General features: G+C 38.5%; 1 protein-coding gene across 2 annotated transcripts in view; it reads right to left on the reverse strand.

The window, feature by feature from the left end:
- Positions 1–5999, reverse strand: part of Sgcd (sarcoglycan delta) — a 386812-nt gene extending 380813 nt beyond the window's left edge. Inside the window, exon 1 of one of the 2 annotated variants that reach the window (XM_027938748.2) lies at positions 5842–5999. Coding sequence is in view for 1 of the 2 variants with exons in the window: in XM_071612029.1 (XP_071468130.1) it covers positions 3722–3727 (6 nt within the window). In the remaining variant the exon portion in view is untranslated. Of the gene's footprint in view, positions 1–3721; positions 3863–5841 lie in introns of those variants that run through there. The other variant, XM_071612029.1, reaches the window with a different exon arrangement.
- Between the last annotated feature and the right edge of the window lie 18603 nt (positions 6000–24602).

Raw genomic sequence — 24602 nt, forward strand, 5'->3', positions numbered from 1 at the left:
AGGATACCTACGTCCCGCTCATGCAAGATACAAATTCTAAGATAATTGGAATTGAGTTCTGGGGACCATAATTTTGTCAGGGTGAGGTTAGCTGTTGGGTTTCAGAGGAAAGCAACAGGAGAGTCCAGGGAGGATGCAGAGGTGGGTGCTGGAATTCAAGATGTATCATGTTAAGCGAAATAAGCCAATGTTCTCTCTAATACGTGGATGCTAATTCACAATAAGGGTGTATGTTGGGGGGGGGGGCACTAGAGAAGAATGGAATTACCTTAGATTAGGTAGAGGGAAGTGAAGGGAAGGCAGGGGAAGAGGTGTGGGAATAGGAGGGATAGTAGAACAAAACGGACATTATTACTTTATATACATATGGGACCCCGTGACTAGTGTGATTCGACAACATGTACACTCAGGAAAATGATTATATTCCATGTATGTATGATATATCAAAGTGCATAAGTGCATTCTACTGTCACATAAAACTAATTAAATATAAAATGAAAAATTTGGAAAAAAAATATGAATAAATAAAATTCCCAGTCTAGTCATGCAGAAAACATCTGATAAATAAGGACTCTTCAAAACCATCAAGGTTATCAAACACAAGGAAAGTCTGTAAAACTGTCATAACCAAGAGGAGCCTAAGACAATAAACTGCAATGTGTTATCCTGGATAGGATCCTGGAACTTAGAAAGGATGTTAGATGAAATATAAAGAAATTCAAACAATGTATGAACTTCAGCTAATAAAGTGGATCACAAATAGTTCATTAATTGTAAGAAGTGAACTGTACTAATAGTCCACTACCAAGGCAATCAGGTGTGGGGTATACCAGATCCCTTTGTATTGTTTCATTATAAACCTAAAACTGTTAAAATTATTACAAAAATTAAAATAGATAAAAATAAATCAAAAGCTTCATTTTAAAACATCTATAAGTATGATATTCTCCAAGTCCATACTTTTGCTAAACAAAATAAGCCAATCTCAAAACTTAAAGGCCAAATATTCCCTCTGATATGCGAATGCTAATTCACAATTGGGAGGGGTGGCACTATAGAATAGAGTTTCTTTAAATTAGGTAGAGGGGAGTGAAAGGAGGCAGGGAGTATGGGAATAGGAAGGATAATAGATGAATCAGACATTATCACCTTTGTGTGCATATAATGACTGCACGGCCGATGTGATCCTACAACTTGTACAATCAGAAAAATGAGAAATTCTACCCCACTTACGTATATCAAGGTGCATAAATGCATCCCACTGTCATGTATAACTAATTAAAACAAATAAAAAATTATAAAGAAAAAAAAGAGAGAAAACACCTAAAAGGCACCCAATACTCTTACAAAACTGAGACCTAAAGAGCCATGGAGCTAGCATCTATCCCAACATTTCTGACCACTTCTCCATTTACTCTATCTCCCAAGCCCACTTTTGTACAGAGTACCATTGCCATCCTCAGATGTGACCCAAGAGGCAATGACAAGCGTGGTTCTTGCGAAGTATAGAAAGGCACATTTGACTGAATCTGACAAGGTCTGAGGGGGGAAGGGACACCCCTGGCTCCCCCAACGTGCAGAGACAGGACATCATTGAAGGCATCACCGTCACATCTGCCTGGCATCTGTCACACAGGGATCCCATAAGGAGATGAGGAATCCACCCACAGCCACATTTATCAGACCTGGCTCTGTGGACCAGTATCTGCTTGGCTTCAACAGAATCAGTGGGGGAAGCTTTAAAAAATACAGGAATTCTCCAACTCTGATCTCTAATCAGGTTATGGGATTTTGAGAAATTATGAAACCAGGTGGCTTCTGAGGGGACTTCTAATACTAAGTCTCCACTACAATGTCACTTTCTCTAGCACAGCCTCCAAAGTCTCACTCAGCTGAGGTCACTGAACCAACACACAAAACGCCTACTCTTCCCTGGACCTGCCTTGTCCTGGACTGCCCATGCTCCTTAGGCAAATGACATGTCTCTTCTGGTCTCCATGTCTACTTCTTTATGATGGAAGAAATGAAATATGAGAGGAGTTTTTCAAATGGATTTGCAAATGAACTTTTGTAAACATTTTTAAGTATTTGTATGGGCTGGGGTTGTGGCTCGGTGGTAGAGTGCTCGCCTTGCACATGTGAGGCACTGGGTTCAATCCTCAGCACCACATAAAAATAAATAAGCAAAATAAAGATATTGTGCCTATGTATAACTAAAAAAAATATATTTTTTAAAAAGGTATTTGTAGCTGACACTACCCATCGCTACCTGCCATACATCTTCCCCGATCTCAACTGCTAATAGAACAATGATGCTCATTATTGGGGGAAAAAAAAAAAGCCTTTGACCCAAATTTGTGGGTTCCTACTTCAGACTTAGAGGGTGAAATGGGATTGACTTTAACCAGTCATGGTAATATGACACCCTGAAACCAGGGTCTACAGGACCCCATACTGCCTGTGTGGGCTGAGCCATGAAGACTGGTCTAAAAGGAAAGGCATATCCTTTGTGATTAAAGGAGTCAAGGTTAAGAGAAGGAATAGATTTCCCCTTCATGTCCTGCCTCTTTTGCCCTGGCTTGAAGGTAATACCTGCAGAGAAGAACAGGAGTTGAGCTCTACTACTGAAGATGATAGAGCAGAGGATGTTCTGATCCCCTAAGACAAGGCTCAGCTGCTGCCAGTGTCCTGGACTGTGAAAGGCTGATCTCTATCCATAGGCACAAAAAATAAGTCCTTTCATGTTTACACTTCTTGGAGTCATGTGTGAATAGCTTGCAGTCAAATGCAATCTTTACTGATAAAATATTAAAACTCTCTCTTCATACGAAATACCTTGCAAAACTCCCAATATACAAGACAAAAGTGGCTGGGCTACAGCAGACACCCAGAGAGGGATCTTCCCAAAGCCATTCCCTCCTGGATTCCTGTAGAAATTCTTCTATAAAACCACATCTGGCCAGAAACAGCGCCTCGTAAAGTGCATCTTCTCCTACCCTCAGACTTTCGATTTCCTGGCTTTGGGCCTGACTTAAATCGGTGCTTTCCGTCCCCACTCCAACCCCCCTGCTTCCTCAGGCCTTAGGTCTCCAAATGGGAATTACGCCATCAGCTCTTATGGTGTCCAGGCCTTGGGACTCAGACTGAAGTACACCCTGGTTTTCCTTGGTTTCCAGCTTGCAGATCAATATGGTGGGACTTTCTGGCCTCCACACTGATGTGAGCCAATTCCCATAATAAATCTCCTCTTATATCCATATCTATCCTATTGGTCATTTCTTTAGAGACCCCAAATATAACCAAAAATGTGGCACATGCCCTTGGTGATTTTTTTAAAAAAATACAATTAAAAATTACAATTAAAGAGATTTCTTCATGAGAATAAAGCACTGCATTCTATTCCACAAGTTTGTCTTCATAAAGGGACCACAGCAGGCCTAGAACTAGCTTGGCTCCCCACAGTCACTCACTCATCTCCACCTGGTCCTGTCATTCAACGCCCCCTGCAAGAATGTCACCACAAGGAACAAATCCCGGTTAAAAATAAGGCCTTAAGTGCCCATTCCCGCCCTGCTGAGGAAATCTGAGCCCTTGGGTGATGCTATTCTTATAAAAATGTGCCTTCTGATTACTTCCAGAAGGCACAGCAGGGCAGGCTGACCACAAGGCTTCCTATTTTGAAGGGAGTAAAACAATCCTATGCACTGAGGCCATGGTTTACCTGCATGCTCCAAGCCCAACAGACCAGTGTCTGGGAGTCTGCACTCTTTCTAACAGGCAGCCTCTGCTCCTCACGAGGGTCTCCTCTGTCCACGCTCAATACCCAGTTTGTGGCGTAGGCAGCCTCTCCTTACTGCCTGCCTCCACCTCTGCCCTGTATTTCTTCTTTCCTCTGCTCTTTCTCCTCTTTCCTTCTTTTCCTTTCAAATGTCAAGGGAACTTGATTCTCCCATCCCCTTCGCTGGGTTCTTGGGATTGAACCCAGGGCCTTCACATGCTAGGCAAGCGTTCTACCACTGAGCTACACCTCTGGCCCTGGTCCCCTCCTTTATTTCTAAAAGAGAAAAATTATAGAGTTTCTTCCAAGTTTTTGTCACTGTTCTTCATCAGCTTGTAACCTGGGGTTGCTAGTTCACGCCTCTTTCTGATGAGCACTTGATGCACACTAAATTTAGAGGCTATGACATTTGAGCTCATTGGAGTCTCCATCGCATTGGCAGTGCGCTTGGCTGTGGTTCATGGCAACCCTTATCTGTCTTGGCATTAGAATAAAGCAGTCACAGACTTCTAACTGCCCTCCCTTCCTTGGAGGGAGCCCTGCAGTTTCCACACCCGGCCCTCCCCACCTCACTGCACCCCACCCAAAGACAAGGTTACCGAAGAAAACACTCTCTTTGAATAAGAAATCCTACTGCCAGTCCTATCCTAATTCCATCCTCCAAGACTGTAGAGAAAATAAAATTGCTGCCTAATCATCCTCATCTTCTACCAAGAGGAGAAACTTCTTCCTACGCACCCTAGTTCCACGCAGAGTAAGGACTGAGAAACCCCAGCCTTTATCATTCATTCACCGAGGGGTGAATGTCTACTGTGAGCTACTTGTTTAGAGATTTCAGAATACTAATGTGAACTCACACTCGTTTTCATAGAAATCCATGCTATAAGGTCTAACTCTTTAGCTATTCACGAAATGTTCAAGAATTCATCCATTCACCTCTTTGCTGGAGCAGACTCTTGGCCAAGCCCCCTTTGGAAAACACCACCGTGGCCACAGATTGCTCAGCCAATAATCATAAAGCAGTAATGAGGTTCAATCCAGCTTTAGCTGAGCAGAATCAGTCTTTTAAACGTAATTGTACTGTTTATATGTTGGCTGTTGTCAATTTTTTGTGTATTTCTCGTAAGTTGAGGCTAAATATTTAACATGGAGAAAGTAATACTTTTCCTATCAGAGGAAAACCCTATATTACATATATGTAAGGAAGATCCAAAATTGAAGGGGAAAACAGATTCCCTGCTCTGTTGAAAATTATTTAGCATTTGATTGTTTTTAAGCACTATATTCACTTAGGTGTAAAATCAGATTAATTGATTATTAAAAGGTGGAGACATATGGTGTGAATTTTAACATTGACTTTGAGTCAACTATTGTTCTGTTATGGTTTTGTAATCCTTTATAAAATATAGAATTATTTTTTGAGAGTAAAACTCTTAAGTTACTTCTTCCACTGAGAAAAAACTGGAAATGATTACAGAAACAAAATCACAATCCAGCTTATTTGTAGGCAATCATATCACTGACAGTCAACTCTGATATAATGACAGTCAAAATCCCAAACAAATAAAAGAAGCCAGGAACTCATGCACACATATCTGCTCCTACACTCTGAAAGTGTGATCCAAAATACAAACTTCAAACCGATTCCCTCCAAAAAAACGAGAGCCATTTTCTGCTAGAAACGCCCCTCTTAAAACTCCTGTGAGGCAAAGAACACAAGACAATTTCATTTAAAATTATCTTTCCTGCCAATGAACTGTCCTTCCAGGCAGAAAGAAAAAGTTACAGATGGTTGGAGCAGGGTGACATACAAGGAATTCACATGCTTTCCTTCACACAACAGCAACAGCGTTACCAGCTAAATCCCAACTTTCAAAAGTGCCTCTTTGAAAGAGGCTGGGGAAAGCAAAGATTAGAACTCCACACCAAAAGCTCAAGGGATCGAGTTATGACTTGTTAATTAACACACACGCAAGCGACACTCAAGAGCTTCTGCAAACAGCAGGCAGAGGGCTTAGCAAGTGAAGGGAGGCTAGAAACGCAGGAGCTGAGCAGGACCCTACCTCTCTTGTCTGTTTCACAAAGCTGCCGATGGAAATCGCCCTTGTCCGGGTTCCGGGGGTGTGTGTGTGTGTCCCAGCCTGAGCTGCTGGGAAGGAGGCGGTCACTCAGCCCGCTGAGTGTGAGCAGGCCCTGCCTGTCTTCTCAAGCGGCCCCAGTCAGATTTTCCAACTGCAGAACAGCGGCCAAGTCCCTGCCCATGCCTGAAGAATTTCCTGAACAGCATTCTCGTTCTTTTTCTGACTGCTTTGAAACCATACTCTGTCTGTACTTCAATCCGGCTTTGTCAGGCCGACTCACAGGCTACTGGGCTGTCTCCAGCTATCAATGGGAAACACATGTGTCAGGCACAGGCTGGCTCTTGCCACAGTGCTCATGGCCTCTGCTGGAGCTCACACTCACAGAGAAGAAAACTGCTTCTAGAACCAATTCTGATTTTTTTAGCCATTCTCCACGCGGGCTCTGCTCCATGGTGCTTGATGATGAAGATAAGTCCTGCCTTTCTTCCACTCCACACTGCCCCTTTTTAGCTTGCTCCTTCCATGCGGAGTCCCCAGCTGACCTCTGTTAGCCCCCTGAGTGCTTGCCAGTCTTGATAACGAACCTATTACAGCTGAGAGATATGAATTCTAATTTGATCTCTCTACCTGCTGCTTCCTAAGTCTTTGCTCAAATTTTCAATTGCTGGAGGGGTAACAATATTTTTAGCGTTTCCAGACTGGCTCAGTTCTTGAGAGTGGTCCCCTCAACCTGATACGTTCATCTATCACTGCAGCAACTAAAAATAATGCAATTATTTTTTTCAGGCACTTTTGTTGTTCTATAACTGTGCTCATCCAAAAATGTAACATTTTACAGGCGATTGCAACGGTGTGTTATGGTGATGGGAAACAGGAACGAGAGAATAATGTACCTTGAATCAGAATGCATCCTAATTCTGTGCACCTGTGATTATTTCTGGCTGACACTCCTGCAAGATGTCCTGTGTACCTTCTCTAGATGATGTGGTCTGCCTTTGACATTTTCTTCTTTCCATAATACAAGAGGAAATCTCAAGACACAGGAACACAGAAGGAGGACACCCCTCTTCTCCCACACTGAAAACCCCATATCTAAAGAACCAAAGCTAAGTTGTCAAGGTAACATGGTAGAAGAGACCATTTAAAGAGAGAGCAGCAATTATTTCGAGTTTTCTCTCTTTCTTTTTTGGTATTAACATTTTACTTCCAAAAAACACTCTTTTTAGCAGTTTTTTTTTTTTTTTTTTTTTTTTTTTTTTTAAAAGAACTGGCTTGCTGGATTTTTAAAGTGTTGTGAGTTCCTAAGGGGCTGTTGTAAATAATAGGATTCTGTGGGTTCTGGGCTTAGCATCAAATTGCACTGGGGACTTTCAGCAAGATTAGGTTTGGCCCTGGGAAGTAATGTGAGTATGTGCACACAAATGTGTGCCCGTGTGTGTGTGTGTGTTGGGGGGTAGGGTGCATGTGTGTATCTAAGGTCATGATGCAATTATAGAATCAGAGAACTTTAGAGTTGGAAGGAACCCCAGAGACCATCCAATCAAATTGTTTCTAACCTTCATTTTACACAGGGATACAGAAGCCCAGAAAGATGAGATAAATCATCCAGAATTGCAAAGACAGTTAATGCCAGAGCTGAGGCTAGGAAAGGTGGTTGTCTCCTGTTCTGTGTGCTTTCTCTATTTCAGCATAATATGGGAGGGTGGCATAATCCAGCTTCAGTAGTGCAGGCTAACCCTCAGATGGCTTGGGTCAAATCTGGGCTCGCCTCTTTTGAGTTACCAACCCCAATCAGCTTGCTTAAGCGGTCTAGACCCAGGATTTTTCACTGTGAAATGGGAACAAAAGTCAAATCTACATTATAGAGCTGTTGAGGATTCAATGAGCTAATCCACATAAAGTGTTTATGACAAAGACTAAAAGTAAATTTTAGTTTAGTTATTTTTTATTATTTTTTTTTTAGTGGAGCAAAACTTAGACCTCCTATTACTTCAGTGCAAAATTGTGCTTTCACATCTAGTCTGAGTTCTGGAATAAACAAGTTAAGTTTCCTGCCACCTTACCTTTATATAGCAGAGGCTTCTCACCTTCGACACAGAACATTGTCCTAAAGCTTTATTGGAGCATTAAACCAGCCACTGAGCCACTTTTCATTTATTCCCTAAACATAACTCTGAAGTCTTTCCTCAAGATTAACTCAGAGGAAAGGGAAATAGTGCCATTGAATCTGCAGTCAGTTACGTGAGGCTCAGCAAAGTGCCACTGACAGCAAGCTGGACTTCGTGTGACATTCCAAAAATAGAAGACCATTAACTATGTTCAGAAATGGCAACATCCTAAACGAACAACAGGAGCAGCAAAATAAAATTGAAAAGTTGGGAAAGAATTCCTTCTGAGAAAACAGCTGCCGTAAATTCTAAAGAATCAGATTTCTCCCAGTGGGGTTCCACCGCCTTTGTCTTGGAGCCAAAGTGGTTATGGAACCACTCAGAACACATCAATCATTTGCTGTGCCCAGCTTTCTTCAGGAACCCGAAAGAAGTAGTTCAAGAAGTTCTTAATTTCAAGTGGTTTACAAATGTCTGCATAATCAAATAAGCAAATCACTGGAAAAAAAACAAGCTTTGGTTTATACATAAGAATAACAGTGGTGTGATCCAGAAGACCCTGTCCCATTGTCTCCCCAAAGTCTTGCTAAGTGTTCCACTTCAGTGTGAGTGACTGGAGACAGGCAGCTCTGTATGGCATCCAGCTTCATTGGAGTTAGCTGGAAAATCCAGAACAATTCCTTGGTTCATCTGATTTTTAAAAATATTATTTCATACTTGCAAATAAGGCCAAAAGGTAGTCAGTCATGTTCTTTCAACATCATATGTGGAATTGTTTAACAGACAATTTAGTATCCTAAGGGAATGTGCTTTCTTGAACTTGCTGTTTGCTATTGAAAAAAAAGTTCCCAGGCTTAGTGAAGTTACATGGTAACTGGGAGATATTTTGTCTACTAAAGATACAAATAATTCCAATACACTAAAAAAAAATAATAACCTCAAATGTGATTGTGTGCAATCCTATAGGACAATCCTACTTTTGTGTCAAATCTAGCAATCTCACCCTAACATTTCTTTATGCATACTGAGATCCTCAAAGCCTTGGAACTAGTCTTGCCATCACACCAACTCTCTCATTAATGAATGAGATTTTTTAAAAAAATATATTTTGACATATTTCATTTTATATTTGCACAAGTTAAGATTTGAATTTTCTCTTCATCTCTGAGTGTTAACTATTGTGAGATAATGCACCAGGGAGCATGCATACAGTATGTGCTCAAGCTATGCAAGTGCTGTCAGTATTTAATGCTCCAGCACTTGGATCTCAGTTTTGCAAAGGATTCTAGAGCTCGCCCCTCAAGGTCCCTCCTGTCACGACTTTTCTTCCTTACTAGTATGTTCTTAAATCCCCTCTACATGCACCAACCCTGCTTAAGTTCTCCCCTAAATGAAGTTCTCTTTATTTTTCAGAGACTTCTTTTAATGTTCTAAAATTATAATGGGAATATGCCATGCTATAATACATACAAGTTCTATGTCTGCTAATCACATAGTCAGCTAAAAATTCTGATCTTGACAATCACATGAACCAGGAAGCTTCATTATTCTCTTGAATATAAGCTCCATGGGGCCAAAGATATTCATCTGTATTATTTTCTTCTATTTTCCAATGCTGAGAACTGGAATTTGGTAAGTTGACGTATTTACCCTGAATAAATTACAGCTTTGACTTTCTTAAAAAACAGAGATTCTGAAATCATCCTTTTAAAAGAATTATTTTGATGATACTTTAAATTTCTGGCACTATTGGATCATTTCTCACTGTTATGGTTGAGACTGTACTGGTCATTTGGTTCGCTTTCCTCTGGGAATAGTTCAGTTTGGTTGATTTCTTCCTTTAGTGCTGAGAAGCTGACAGATATTTCAGGTGTGTTGGGTCTGATGCAGGGGAAAAGCACCCTCTTCTCTTATTCAGAAACTACATTTCTATTAATGCAATCCATGATAACATTCAAATCATCTGGGCCCAGTGCATTAAGGTACACCTTCTGCATCATTGACAGCTGTGGTTCTCAAGACTATGTTAGAATCTCATGGATGGAGGGGCTCTGAAAATGAAAACCAGGGTCCTACACCAGGGATTTTCATTCTAATGGAATGTAGGATGCAATACTGTTTTTCTTTGAACTCCTTGGATAATTTTAATATGAGCCAAATTTAAAATTACTAAATTTAAAATTACTACAGAATCTCATAAAACATAGACCTAATGTTACAGTGCTGTGAACTGAAATCCTTAAACACCTGGCTATTACTTGTCTAAAAGGCACAGGCAGGACCCACAGCAGGACTGAGGTGAGAAGCAGTCCCTAGCCTACCCCCTCACCCATGTTGGCTACCCACCCTTCCCTTCATCCAGTTCTTCAAGTCATGTATCTTTCCACTTGAGGAGCTTGGAAAGTAACTATCTTTCCCTTCTAGAAGATTTTTACTTGTTCCTAGAAAGTACCCTAGTCTCTTGTTTTCATCTACTTAACCCCAACTCAGCCTTCAAACTTGTTTGCCATCATCACTTCCTATAGGATTCACATCTCCCTGAGCCCTGAACCCTCGAATAATAACTCCATGTTCTGTAGACCCACGGACTGGCACTGACTATGGACATATTACATGGTTTGTATTTTTGTTTGATTCATGTCAATCTTTCTTAATATTCTGCTGTCTGAGGTTGCAATCTCTTCCTCACTGGTAACTAGCTCACAGAAAATTGACAACAGATATTTTTAAGTAAGTGATTATTTTTTTTTTAATCCCAATGCAGCAATAGACATAAGCTTCAATGCCTTATATCTTGACTTTGTAGGTTTCATTTACACTTTCTAACCTGTTAAAATATTGCCTTGGGTGCAGGAAACTGAGTCCTCTTATAAGATACAAAAGTTGTTAAAAACAGATAAAGTAATTCCTACATTTATTCAAAAGACTTCTCTGTTAAAAGGTTAAGCAAGGTTCTTGGAAAACCATAAGGCCTATGACACATAGTAGGTAGTCTATGGTTATAGGGATGGGAGTCTGGTGGCCATGGACATGGGGAGGAGGGCAGGCTACTGTGTAACGATACTGTGAGGTCCTAAAGAGAGAAGCAGCTAGAAGTTACAGCATAAACCTGAAGAGAGGACTTTTTGGTCATAGCAGACAGAACTCAAATTAACCAAAGGATGAAAAGGTGGGGGTTGTACTCTATGAGGTAACAGCAATTACAAGTGGTGCCTATCTGAAGATAGGCAGTGAAAAATATAATCAGGACTCCTCTACTTCTTCCAGAACCTTCTCTTGGCTTCACTCTGACTTCTACTCTCTCTTTGGGTAGTAAGACATGCCTTGGTGGTCTCACTCTCACTGGGAAAATAGAAGGTCTTTTTCCAGGGAAGACTCTTGATAGCCCAGATGAAGCCACATGCTCACGCCTGAGCAAATTCCAGGGAGACGGGGTCCTCATGTGCACCATATTTGACTCATGGGACAAGCTAGAAGCAAACAGGAAGGAGTCAGCTCCATTTATTCCATAGTGTGATTATTAGGGAACTGACAAAAGGTGACAAGAAACTAAAGTACCCCAAGACACACAGCAGCATCTTGCCCAGGGAAGGCTCTCTTGGAAATATTAGGAGGCGATATTTAGTCAAAGGACAGAAAAGAAGTTATTCTGTACAAGCCCAAAACAGTTGGATTAGATTAATGGCAGATGATTGGGAGATACCATGGTGCCACCCTTTCATTTGAGGTTTCATGTCACAAGTCATACCTGGTGGGAAATGACACCCAGCTTTGGCTCTGCAAAATAGAGTCAACTTTAGTTTTCAATGGTTAAGGACAAAATTACCTGGTTGACTATGAAGGAAATTTTTATGGAAGGACTCTGGACTGGGACATTTGGCTCAGTGACAAATCAATGACCCACACATTTTGAGAATCTCTACTGGCCAGACACACTGTCTAAGCTGAAGTCATCTTCAGTTTTGGAAATTCAAATAAATGCATCATATACAATGAAGGAGTCTGAAGCTAAGTCATTATTTTCACAGGGAACCGGCATATTGGTGATTAATGTGAATAGTAATGAAACACTACAAACGTACCTTTTGAAAAAAAAATTAATTAAATGGCATGAAGAAAATACTGGTGTATTTGAATAGATGGTTTCATGCATTCTTTCTCTTTCACTGAAAAACAGTGATCAATTCTTTGTAAATTTCTTTCTAGTCCATAATCTCTCTTTGTATTGCAGTTTTCTGAAAGTAAAGTCTTGAGATATCACATTTTTATTTGAAAATAAAATTCATTGAACAATAAAATGGGCCAGACTCCATGAGAGGCCAGAAGGAATAAGATCTGTGCTTGAGAAATACACAGCATCACGGTCTTTATTTTTTACAATCACATCAGTGCTCGGTGGTACAAAACAGAACTGTTGCTTGTAGGAATTCCAAGCTAATTATAAGTTCCACGAACAAAGAGTTCTGCCTGAAAGTAAAGGCCAGGACTTCAAATCCAACTTCCAATTGCAGTAGTTGTGTTCTCTTTCTCTCAAAGGCTGCCAAAGACAGAAAATTTAATATTCTACATTTTAGATTATTTGATCATTAGAGTTTGCTAGATATGTGATAGAAGCATAGTTAGATGACTCCACAAGTGGCACAGTATGTGAACACAACAGTGGCTTCATGAATATCTGTTATTTTCCTAAAAATAAACACTGCTGCTAATAAAAATATTCTCCTAGCATTTTTTGCAGTAGGCCTACAGTCAACAGAATTGTATATGGTTTTTAAAGTTCACAAATGATGGAACATAAAATATTTTTGATCCACAAGGAGACAGTATACTAAGTCGAACATTCTCATGACTTGGAATTGAGAACTCAAGAGTGGAAATGACATGGCCAGAGACACAGAGACAGCAAAGAAAGTGGCCAGGAATTTATAGTTCTAGATACCTCACTGCCCCCTGGGGAAATGATTGTGGTTCTGGTTGATTCACTGTATCATTTCTTCTCTCAATTTGGGAATTTCTGCTGGGAATTTACTTTAGTATATTGTAGGGTTCAAGGGAAAGGCACTTTCCCCAGGGCATCCCTTCTGATCAACTTCAACAGCCTTTTAATATCATAAGACTCATCTCCTGTAATTAGCAGAAATTGTTAGAAGCAACAGACTGGGACTGTCTGGCTGGGCTGCATCACTGTCCTATTTTAGGATGGAATATTGATATAATAGATTCCAACAAGTACATTTTGTGCATAATGTACTTAAGGGCTGCAGTAACATGTTCTGCGTCTCATGCCCCAAAGCAGGAAAAGGCATAAATGGAGAAGAACTGAAATATAAAATTCAGCATGGAGACAGAGGGACTACCTACATTTAATTCAAACTTGCTATGAATTTAGACATCAATCTCATGAGGTTGTTTAGTGTGAGTCTACCATTGAGAGAGAGATTGACTTCCTGAGCTGATAGCTTTATACGTGTGTTTGCTAGACTCATGGAAGACATTCTGTGAGAAATCTATGGAAAGAGGGCTATCCATGGACAATGACTGTGACATCTATAGATTCCCAGATGTATCATATAGAATAATAAATTAGCAAATTTTTATAGCTAGAGAAATGGGTAAATTTTTTAACCATGTCATTTAATGCATTTATAGGAAATTACAAAGCTGAGACTTCATTACAGCCTCTCCCATGAATATACCATTCATACATCAATATTTTTCTGTAACAAAAACAAAGATTCTATTATTCAAAGAGTTAAGCAGTATTGGGGCTCCATATAAAAGTCGAAGTCAAACTTCACTTTGTAGCAACATAATTAGTATCAATAATATCTGTTTTTTCCCCAGAGCCAAAATCAATATTAGAACATTTCCATATTGAAGAAATATATTTGGGGTTCTAGAGAAAATTTTTGAATTCACTGCATTTCACTTTACCTCTACTTGATTGTAAAACTGTTACTTTTTACTTTTATATCATGACCTTGAAAATATTCTTAGCATCCAGGTGTAGGAAATTGTGTAAGGCAGATATTTTGTGATGCTACCATGTTTGTGATTTGCAGGAGGTAGAATTTCTTTGCCCTGGTGTGGAATTTAGCAGACCAAGATTATTGTCTTCTTAGTCAGCAGAAGATTGTGTTACTTAAATGCTCTTATCCTTGAATCCTCATCTATAAAACAGGACAGCAGCCATCTCATAAGATGTCAAGAGTTTCATGAAATAATCCCAGTAAAAGTGACTTTTATAAACACTGTAATAGGTAACATGCATTGAGAATTTATTTAGCTCTTATATAGTAAACATTCCAATATTAGTGGATATTAACAAATTATCTACTTTTTGAGCAATCTTATAAGTTGGTATTTAAATATATTCAGAACATAAATATGCTTCAGTAGTAAGAGTCTACACTGAATCTGAACCAAAGACTATCCTTATGTTTGCTAATTGCCCATAGATTTAATTGTTACAATATTACTTATGATTTAGAGCTTACATACAAAGTGACATTAATCAAAGGTATGCCATCTTAGTTTCCTTAAGGAAGAAGACCATATTCAATACCACTGCTTCAAGGCAGCCGTCTTCAAAACCAATTAGCTTGCGATATCCACAAATAGTCACCTAGGTTTGGCCCTCACTTCCTGCCTTTTTTCCTTCAGATTCACTCATCCACCCCTTCACTCATCCACCCCTTCAACAATGTAATCTTTCATATTTGGGCAGTGTTGGTCTTTCAATTCATATGAACTATACAAATGTCCTCTCTCATCTTAGAATGATTGAGTTAGCCAAATTTTCGCTACTGCGAAATTTTGGTAACTTTGTCAAAAGTTTAGTTGAACTATATGTGTAGGTTTATTTCTGGGCTCTCTAATTTATTCCATTACCCATGTGTCTGTTTTTCTTTCTTTCTTTCTTTCTTTTTCTTTTTCTTTTTTTTTTTTTTTGGTTGTAGATGGACTCAATATCTTTGTTTATTTATTTTTATGGGGTGCTGAGGATTTAACCCAGTGTCTCCCACGTGCTAGCAAGCCCTCTACCACTGAACCACAATTGCAGCCCCCTTGTGTCTCTTTTTAATGCCAGTGCCATATCACTTTGATTAGTATAAATTTGCAAAGTAATTTGAATAAGGAAATGTCATGCATCCAGCCTTGCTCTTCTTCCTCAAGACTCCTTTAGTTATCTGGGTATTTGTGGTTCCATATATATCTTAGGATTATTTCTATTTCCATTGAAAAAGCCATTGGAATTTTAATGGGGATTGCAGTAATTCAATAGATGACTTTAGATAGTAGGTACATTTTGATAATTAATTCTTTTATTCTATAAGCATGGAGTATCTTTGCATCTATTTTTTTCAATTTATTTCATCAGTGTTTTATAGTTTTCATTGTACAAGTCTTATTTCTCCTTGGTGATATTTATTACAGAGATTTTATTCTTTTTGATGATAGTAAATGGGATTGTTTTCTCAATTTGGGGAGGACAGTTCATTTCTAGTTTGTAAAAACAGAACTGATTTTTGCATATTGATATGTACCTGAAAATTTAATATATTTGTTAGTTCTAACAGTGGGTTAACAGGTCTTTAGGGTTTTCTAATGTATAAAATCAGATCACCTACAGACAATTTTACCTCTTCCTTTCTGATTTCGAAGCTTTTTGCTTGTTTGTTTTCTTGCCTAATTGTTTTGGCTAGGAAACCATATATCCAATGAAGAGTCAACATTCAAAATATTTGAGGAACTTAGATTTATCACAATGTGATAAAAAAGCACAATTAAAATGGGCAAAAATAACTGCATATCAGGAATTTTCCCAAAGAAAACATACAAATGAAACTTAGGTTTACAAAAGAATGTTTCACATCACTAATCCTTTGGGAAATGCACAAAACCACAGAGATATAACCCTGTACCTCTTTGGGTAGCAACTGCCAAGAAGAGAAAAGAGAATAGGTATTATGAGAATGTGAAGAAAAGGGAACTCTTGCACTTCACCGGTGGAGTGTAAATTGACACAGTTATAATGGAAAAAAATATGGAGGTTTCTCAGAAAATTAGCAGAGATATCACATGATTTGCATATGTACAAAATAAAATCACTGCCTTCAAAATTGCTTGCACTCCCTTGCTCTTCAAGCATTATTCAAAATAGTAAAGGTATGAAAACAAGTATCCATTGACAGAGGAAATATAAACCAGGTGTGATTGACATGTACATGTCATTACATTTTAAAAAGTGTCCCACAAATGATCATGAGTTCAAGGGTTGGTCCCTAACCCATCACGCTACTGGGAGGCAGTGGAACCTTTAAGAGGAGGAGCCTAGTGTGAGCCAGTTAAGTGACAGGGGCTGTGTGCCCTTAAAGGGGATACTAGAATCTGAGCCCCTCCCTTCCTTCTTTTCTTGTTTTTTTTTTGGGGGGGGTGGGTGTACCAAGGTCATTAAACTCAGGGACACTCAATCACTGAGCCACATCCCAAGCCTTATTTTGTATTTTATTTAGAGACAGGGACTCACTGAGTTGCTTATAACCTCACTGTTGCTGAGGCTGGCTTTGAACCCATGATCCTCCTGCCTCAGCCTCCTGAGCCCCTGGGATTACAGGCAAGCACCACCACACCTGGTCTCCCTTCTTGTTTCCATCTCTCCTTCTCCACTTGCTTCCTGGCTACCACAAGGTGAGCAGCCCCCTGCCCCACACACTGCACCAATGTGTCCTGCCTAACCACTAGCCCAAAGTGCCAGGGCCAATGGACCATGGACTAAAACCTTCAAAGCTTTGAGCCAAAATCACCCTTTCCTCCTTTTGATTATCTTAGATATTTTATCAGTGCAAAAGAAAGTTGCCCAACCAATACACATAGTAAGATATTATTTAGCCTGAAAAATGAAAGAAATCTTGCTGCCATTGGTGGCAACAAGAATGAATCTGGATGATATTATGCTGAGTGTAATAAACCAGACACAGGAAGACGAATGCTGCATGATCGTAGTTACAGGTAAATTCTAAGCAAAAACTCACTCGGAGAAACAGAGAGTGGAATAGTGGTTACCAGGAAGCTGAAGGTGGCCTATAAGGACAGACGCCGAACCAAGGCAGTGGCATTCTGTTATAAGATGACTGAGTCCTGGAGAGCTAATGTGAAGCATGGTGATTCTAGTTACTAACAGTGTATTGTGTACTCGGAATTTGCTAAAGGAGATCTCAAGTGTCCTCATCAAACACAATAAAAATGGTAACTATCGGAGTTGATAGCTATGCTAATTAACTTGATTGTAGTAATCATTTCACAACATGTACATACACCAAAACATCACAATGCACACCTTAGATGTGCACAATACTTAATCACAATCACACCTCAATAAGATGAAAGAAAAAAAAAAGAAACACAACTACAATAAACATGTGAGAATTTCCCAACATTGATTGCAAGCTACTGAATAACCAACACCCCGTACTTCCTGTATAATATTCAGCTGTAAGTCCCTTCTACCTGAGAGGCTTCTCTGCATTGAATTAAACCCAACTCTGCATTAAATATTGTTATTTTCTCCACAAAAGTTTGTAGTGTTCATTGCACACTACTTGCCATTATTTATTGTCCCTGTCATATGCCGGTTCAACTGGATCATCAGCTGTTGAGTACAATGCACTGTGTCTTTCCCACTCATCTCTCAGCACCAGAGCCTTCCACACTCTCTGGGCTGGAGTAGACACTGTCATAAATGCTAGATCAAAGAAAAGGGAACCAGAGCAAATCTGAAAACTGTGCTAGGGAGGCTGTATGGGGAGACATAGTATGGTGGACTAGACAGCTTGCTACAAAACAATGTTTCCGTAGTAATTAATTTTGATTTAGCAAAATCAATCTTGAAGTTTGATTTCCAACCAGCATGATGTTGCAGACCTCCAATCCCAGCTCCTGGGAGGCTAAGGAAAAAGGATAGCAAATTTGAGGCCAGACTGGAAAACTTAAGAGACCCTGTCTCAAAATGAAATAAAAAGGGCTGGGAGGTGTAGTTTGTGTAGTGTCTGAGTTCAATACCCAGTACCAGAAAAAAAAAAATTTGCTTTGTGTTCTACCTAGTGACCTAAAATGCTTACTGACCAATGAATTGTTCTTGTAAGCTTTATTATCCTGCTTAGTCTTTAAAGACTAAATTACAGAAGACAGAAAATATTTAGATGGCTATATTAAATAAAACAACCTTGACTATCACAACCTTGAGGTCCAATTGCAAGCAGCCTTCCTCTAAATTTAGTCTTTTGTTTATGCTTAATTAATTTTATATTTTTGACTAAACTGGCTTTTTCCTAAGACTCTGATGATGTAACTCTAAGGTATAGGAAGCATCTCATCACCATTGCAATGATTGTAGAATTGCAATTTCTCCCTATTTTCAGGAACTGCAAACCCAGATTTCCAGGATTTAGGAAAAGGCAATGATAGAAAAGTTGCCTAAATATTTCACAAGAAAACATCAGGAATGTCCTGGCCTTGGGTTCATTCTGAGGCACATTTCCACAGAAACCAAAATGAACAGTACTTATAAATTCCAGAATGAGGTGGAGTAGTGGAGAATCCTAAGAGTTGAATGTGGAGTCTCCTCTCCGGAATGAAGAAATTGCTACCAGGATTTGTTTAGAGAAGACAGCTACCACCCTAACAGACCTGGATTCCAGGACCCAGAAACGTCACCAATCACGTAAACCCTCACCAATCAGGTATAAAGCAACATCTTCAGCCCTGAAGACTCGGAAGTTCGATACCTCATCTCCCACAACTGTTCCCAGGTACCTGACTTGACTTCAGAAAACTCAACTTATTGGATGTTATCCTTTCTAACCGGAAAAGGAGACAATGCACAGCCCCTCTCTGCTAACATAATATTTACATATAAGGAAAACAACTGACAGGTATTGCATGCCACTGTCTTCCAGGTACTTCAATAACTGCATCTGTCTTTGTAAAAACTTTGTGCAGTTAGAACCATCTCAGGTGTTGGTACATTTTTTTCTGTAAAATCCAGATAAGAAATATATTAGGATTTTCAGGTTATGTAGTCACTATTATAACTACTAAACTTAACTCTTGTAACATTTAAGCAGCTACAGACAATGCATAAATGAACAGGCATATCTGGTTCTATTGCAATTTTGTTTATAGACTCTTACATTTTGTATTTTACACTGTTCATGTCATGAAATATTAGTTTTTCCATTTTTCAATTATTTAAAAATGTAAAAACATTCTTAGCAGATGAGTTTACAAAAACAGATGGAAAGTCAGATTTGCCCTGGGGGTAGAAGTGAGCTGATTTCTGCACTATTTAAATATTTAGAGCAGGGAATTGGAACTCAGAGAGGCTCCATCACTAGTCAGAAGCACACAGCTCACCCTACTTCTATTGTTCCTTTTCCTTTTGATTAAAATGTCTCTATCTGTGTGGAGTTTATAATCAATACAGAGGATAAGATTCCTCTAGCCAAGATCTTAAAATGACTGACATTTTAAAAACTTGTTTTAATTAGTTATACATGACAATAGAATGCACTTTGATACATCGTATATAATAGAGTATAATTTCTCATTCTTCTGATTTTACATGATGTAGAATCCCACCAGTCATAGAGTTATATATGTTCATAGGGTAATAATGTCTGATTCATCCATCCTTTCTATCCCCATGACTCTACCCCTCCCTTCATTTTCCCCTCTACCTAATCTAAAGTAACTTTATTCTTTCCTAGCCCCACCCCCATTGTGAATTAGCATCTGCATTTCAGAGAAAATATTCAGCTTTTTTTTTGAGATTGGATTATTTTGCTCAGCATGATATTCTCTAGCTCCATCCAAATTATGGAAAATGCCATAATTTCATTATTCTTTAAGGCTGAACAATAGTTCATCGAATATATATTCTTAAGGGAAAAACACCCCTAGATTCAATCTGCAGTACCAAAAATCAATTAACTAAAAGTTTTTTTAAGTGAAGAAAATTATTATGTATAAAAATGTTTCAATTTCAAAATAATGTTACTGGCTAACAAGAGCACATAGTATGTGATGGACATTGCAATAAATGGATTAACTGAATTATAAGAAAAAAAATGGTTAACTGTAAATAACAGAGCAGGGAAACAGGTCAATAAATTATGAACAGGTCAGTGAATTAGTGGGCGGTTATTAAAATCAAGTTGATAAAGTCTGTGGTAATATTTCTAAATCCTTATGTTAAACCAAATAACAGGATATATAGTATAATTATCATTATTATTTTTAAAAGGGAAGAAACAAAAGCTAAAAATAATCCTAATGAATTTTTAAGAGCTAACTTGTCAAGCTAATGCCACAGTAAATTTTTTTTCTATATTATGTAATCTTCACAAAAACCCTACGACTCAGGTGTTCAAATTATCTTTATTTACAAGTAAGGAAACTGAGGAAGACTGGAATCAATACTCTAATTGATTATGTTTCAAGAGTAAGGCATTTAATTTTAATTTTTCCATACTGCTAATTTTATAAATGTCTTCAATGAATACACATTAAATTGAAAAAATTAAATATTTTTAAAAATGGTTTTCACCAAAAAAAATAAAAATTAAAAATAAAAGACTGACAAATGAGTGCATCATTCCTGAGCTGATACTTTTCTTCTTTGGACAATGATGAACTCAACCTTGGATCATTATCTTCATTGCATCCTTTATAGAGTTTGGAAGGAAAGAAGGTCTGGAAAATCAAAACTAATAAATCATGCTCATATTTGTTCATTGGACCTTAAAAATACATTAGTTTTCCTAATACTTGTGTATTTCTCTAATATAGTCTAGAATCAGTAAATGCCTCTTTTTAAACAATTATATTTTTGGTTAAAAACTCAAAATAGTATTGAAGCTAACTACTTTTAGAGAAAGAAAGAGGTAAAAAAAATAAAACAAGGTGGAAAGGGGGTAAGAAATTAACTAGAAATTATGCTCCACTTTATAATTTTCTTTTAAATTTCTATCTTTACAATTTAAAGATAAATGTGCTCAAAGCTTCAAGCTAAATGGATTTTTCCAGCCTGAAACCTCAGGTATCAAAAGTCAAAAACCAAGCATTATCCATTAAGTGGGCATGAGGTAGTCAACAAACTTTCAATTTAGAGGAGAAAGAGAGGGAAGGAGAAAGAAAGAGAAGAAATTCTTCAGCTATAAAGGGAAAATTTAGATATAGAGTAGATCCCCTCTCATCCCTGGTTTTATTTGCATGGTTTCAGTTACCCATGGTCAACTATGGTCCAAAAATATTAAATGGAAAATTCCAGAAGGAAACAGTTGGAACATTTTAAATTTCATGCACTTTTGAGTTGTGTGATGAGATTACTCGTGGTCCAACTCCGAAGCAGTACATAGTTGCCGTGGTTCTGTTTTATTAACACTATTAATAGTGTTGATATTAATCATTTATTTAACACTGTTAATCTCTTACAGTGCCTAACTTATAAATTAAACTTCACTATAGGTACACAAGTATAGGAGGAAGCATGGTGTTTTTAGGACTCAGTACCATCCACAGTGTCAGGAATCAACTGAGGGTCATGGAACGCATCCCCAGGGATGATGGAGGGACTGCTGCACAGGGATCTGGGATGCACTGCTTGAAGGAGAAGAAAGGAGAAAGTTAAAAAAATCAAAGTAAGTACGGACTGGAAGACAGAAGTTCTTAAAAGGTTTACAAACCAATTATGCTTAAAGTGAGTTAAAGAATAAGAAATTCATTCAGTCAGCATTTGTGGAAAAATGGAACTTAAATGATTCTCTTAGCCTAGTTTAGTTAGTGTTGTTGAATAAGAAATAAAAATAATTCCAGTGAATTTTTAAGGGGTAACTTGTCAACCTAATGCAACAGTTTTAAACATTTTTCCTCTATTGTGAAATCTTCACAAAAACCCTATGACTCAGATGTTCAAATTATCTATTTACAAGTAAGGAATCTAAGATAGAGAGAGGTTAAGTAACTGCCCCAAAGCACATAGTGGAATAATGGATAAGAGGGATTGGATTCAATTCAGGCCTGTCTAATGATATAGTCTGTGTCCTTAATTATTATGCTAAACTGCTTCTCATTCCTATTAATGAATATGAAATTGAAGCAGAGTGGTGTCATGATTTAATACTTTATATGAGTGATGGACTAATGCATTTTTAATAGCACTCCATGATTTACAAAATGCATCTGCACACACAGTGCTTCACTTGAGTTATAACATCCTTATGTGGTAGCTGAGGATTATCTTCTTCTAGTTATATCAAGTAAAAAAATATATTTAAAGAAATTAGTGACTTGTTCAAGTTCATAGGGTTGTTCAACGTGGATAGAGTGCAAGGGAAATGTCTGGATCTATCTATGTGTTTGGGAACTCTGACACATCCCTCACTAAACAAATGCTTTGGGGACAAACCCTTTTCAACTCTAGTGTCCACATCTGAAGAATGTAGATAAAATTCCACGTTCTCAGAGTCCTTGTCAGCATAAAACCATTTAACTGGTAGGAATGCATTTGAAGCATGTAGGCATGCAATTGATGTGGATTCCTCCACCTTCTATGACACTGGGCATTTCAGAAACAGTCCTGTTGTCAGAGACAGAAGATCTGTACTCTTTTCCCAACCATGCCCAGTAGGTTGTGACATGTGCTTATATATTACGCCCATCAGGAATGACCCAATGATTACTGGCTCTTCAGAAAATAAAAATTATAACCCCCATGTGTAGCATTAACTAAGTTCTAGCAATCAGTGTAATGTCACCAAACACAGAGTTGGGAAAAGATACACTCTATTAGTTACCATTAATGGGTAAGAGCTGATTCTAGCACCACATTAAGTTACATTCAAATTAGATCAGTATTTTTCAAACGTTTTGTAGGAAAAAAAAAGTTGATTTTTCACCTGATGCTAAAATTGCACAGAACTCACATCTCACATACAGAGATCTGATAAAATATAACTCTGCTGGGTAGAGCAGGGTAGTGGAGCACAAAGCCCTGCTCAAACCAAGTTTCTCCTCTCTTAAGCACAGCACCCTAAGACACATCTGAAAAACACAATTAACTGGATCATCTCTTAAAGTCCTTTTAGGTATTTCATTCCAAGATACTATATTGTATGAGAGAATAAGGAAAACTTTCCCATTTGATAATGCTTTAGAAAAGATTTACTCCTATATACTTGTATCATTTTAGAAAATCAATTGGATTTCTACCTCATGCAATACAAAAAAATTGAAGGACATTGAAAAAACAGTCTCCTGGCGATGACTTGCCAGATTGAATGGCCACTCTTGCTTGCATTCAACAACCACACTGGCACACAGTGTATTGAGTTTTTCACAGTGTAGTGTATGGATCTAGGCTCTGCAAAACCTCATCTGAAGTGACAGACTTTAAGACAGCAGGGAATCTAGTCTCATGCAGGGAGTGGTAAAGTAGCAGGTGTCAGAATTGGAAAGGAAAACATTTCTTAGAAAAACCACTTTATGTGGCATTGCGCTTGGTGACGAACACACCTTCTCATCCTGAACTCCATCTACCTTTAACAAAGCTCTGTGAGTTTTCATTCACTTTATAAGCTCATCATTTTCCCTGGGGCTTTGGCAGATGCTCTTCCCCCAACCAGAAGTTTTGCAGCTTCACTGTACCTAGTAGACACTAAAGGACCCTTCTCTGTGAAGCTTCCTCCCTTGCCACTCACTATTTATGCTCCCGGGTATGCTTTCAAAAGTTATCTGCAGATTTACCAGTGGCTAATTTCTGTGGGGTCATTTTTGTGTATTTGTCCCTTTCTATGAGATAGAAATTTCTGAGAGCAAGGACATATACTTCTCTCTTATTTTTTAACACTTGATTGCATACTGGGTGTCGGAACATATTAAGCTTTAAAATAATCTGGTCATTCAGCCTCAAAAAATTTAAATGAGTAAATTGAGACAATAATCTGGCAAGATGGTGGAGGAAGAAATGCCAGACACTTTTCCTCCAGCCAGGCAACAAGTTCAATGATACAATATGTCTGATGTACATATTGTTGAATCTATTGAAGGCTTGCAACTTTTAAGGGAAGAGAAATTGTGGTTTCCCTTGACAGTAAATCGTGGTTCATTTTTGGTCAGTTTTAGCTCTTCCCACAGTAGCAGATACCCATCCCCCAACCCCTCAGCACCTTGGCAGGTAGCTGTGCATGATCTCATGAAGACATTGCATACTGCTGGCAGGAGCCAGAATTGGCAAAAGGGACTCTGTCTTCAAAATATCAAGTAATCTGTGTTCTGACTGCTTCTCATCACAGAGAATTGGGCACAGAAAAAGCAGCAACTGTTGCTGCACCTGCCTCCTCTGTTGCCTTCTTCCTCTGAATGAAGTGATTTCCAAGGGGCTTACAGGACCAGTGGCTCACCTATTCATTTCTCTCTTCTGCTTGTGGTATCCAGGAATTGAATATTACAGGATTGAAAAACATCGCCATATATGGGGGAAAATAGAAAGCCTTTGTGCATGTCCAGGGGAAAATGCACATTTATAAAAGGCCTGAGAACACTTCAGGCTAATCCTACAATAATTCAAAAGAAGAC

This window comes from Marmota flaviventris, chromosome 5 (genome assembly GCF_047511675.1).
Source record: "Marmota flaviventris isolate mMarFla1 chromosome 5, mMarFla1.hap1, whole genome shotgun sequence".
In the NCBI taxonomy this organism is placed as follows: domain Eukaryota; kingdom Metazoa; phylum Chordata; class Mammalia; order Rodentia; family Sciuridae; genus Marmota; species Marmota flaviventris.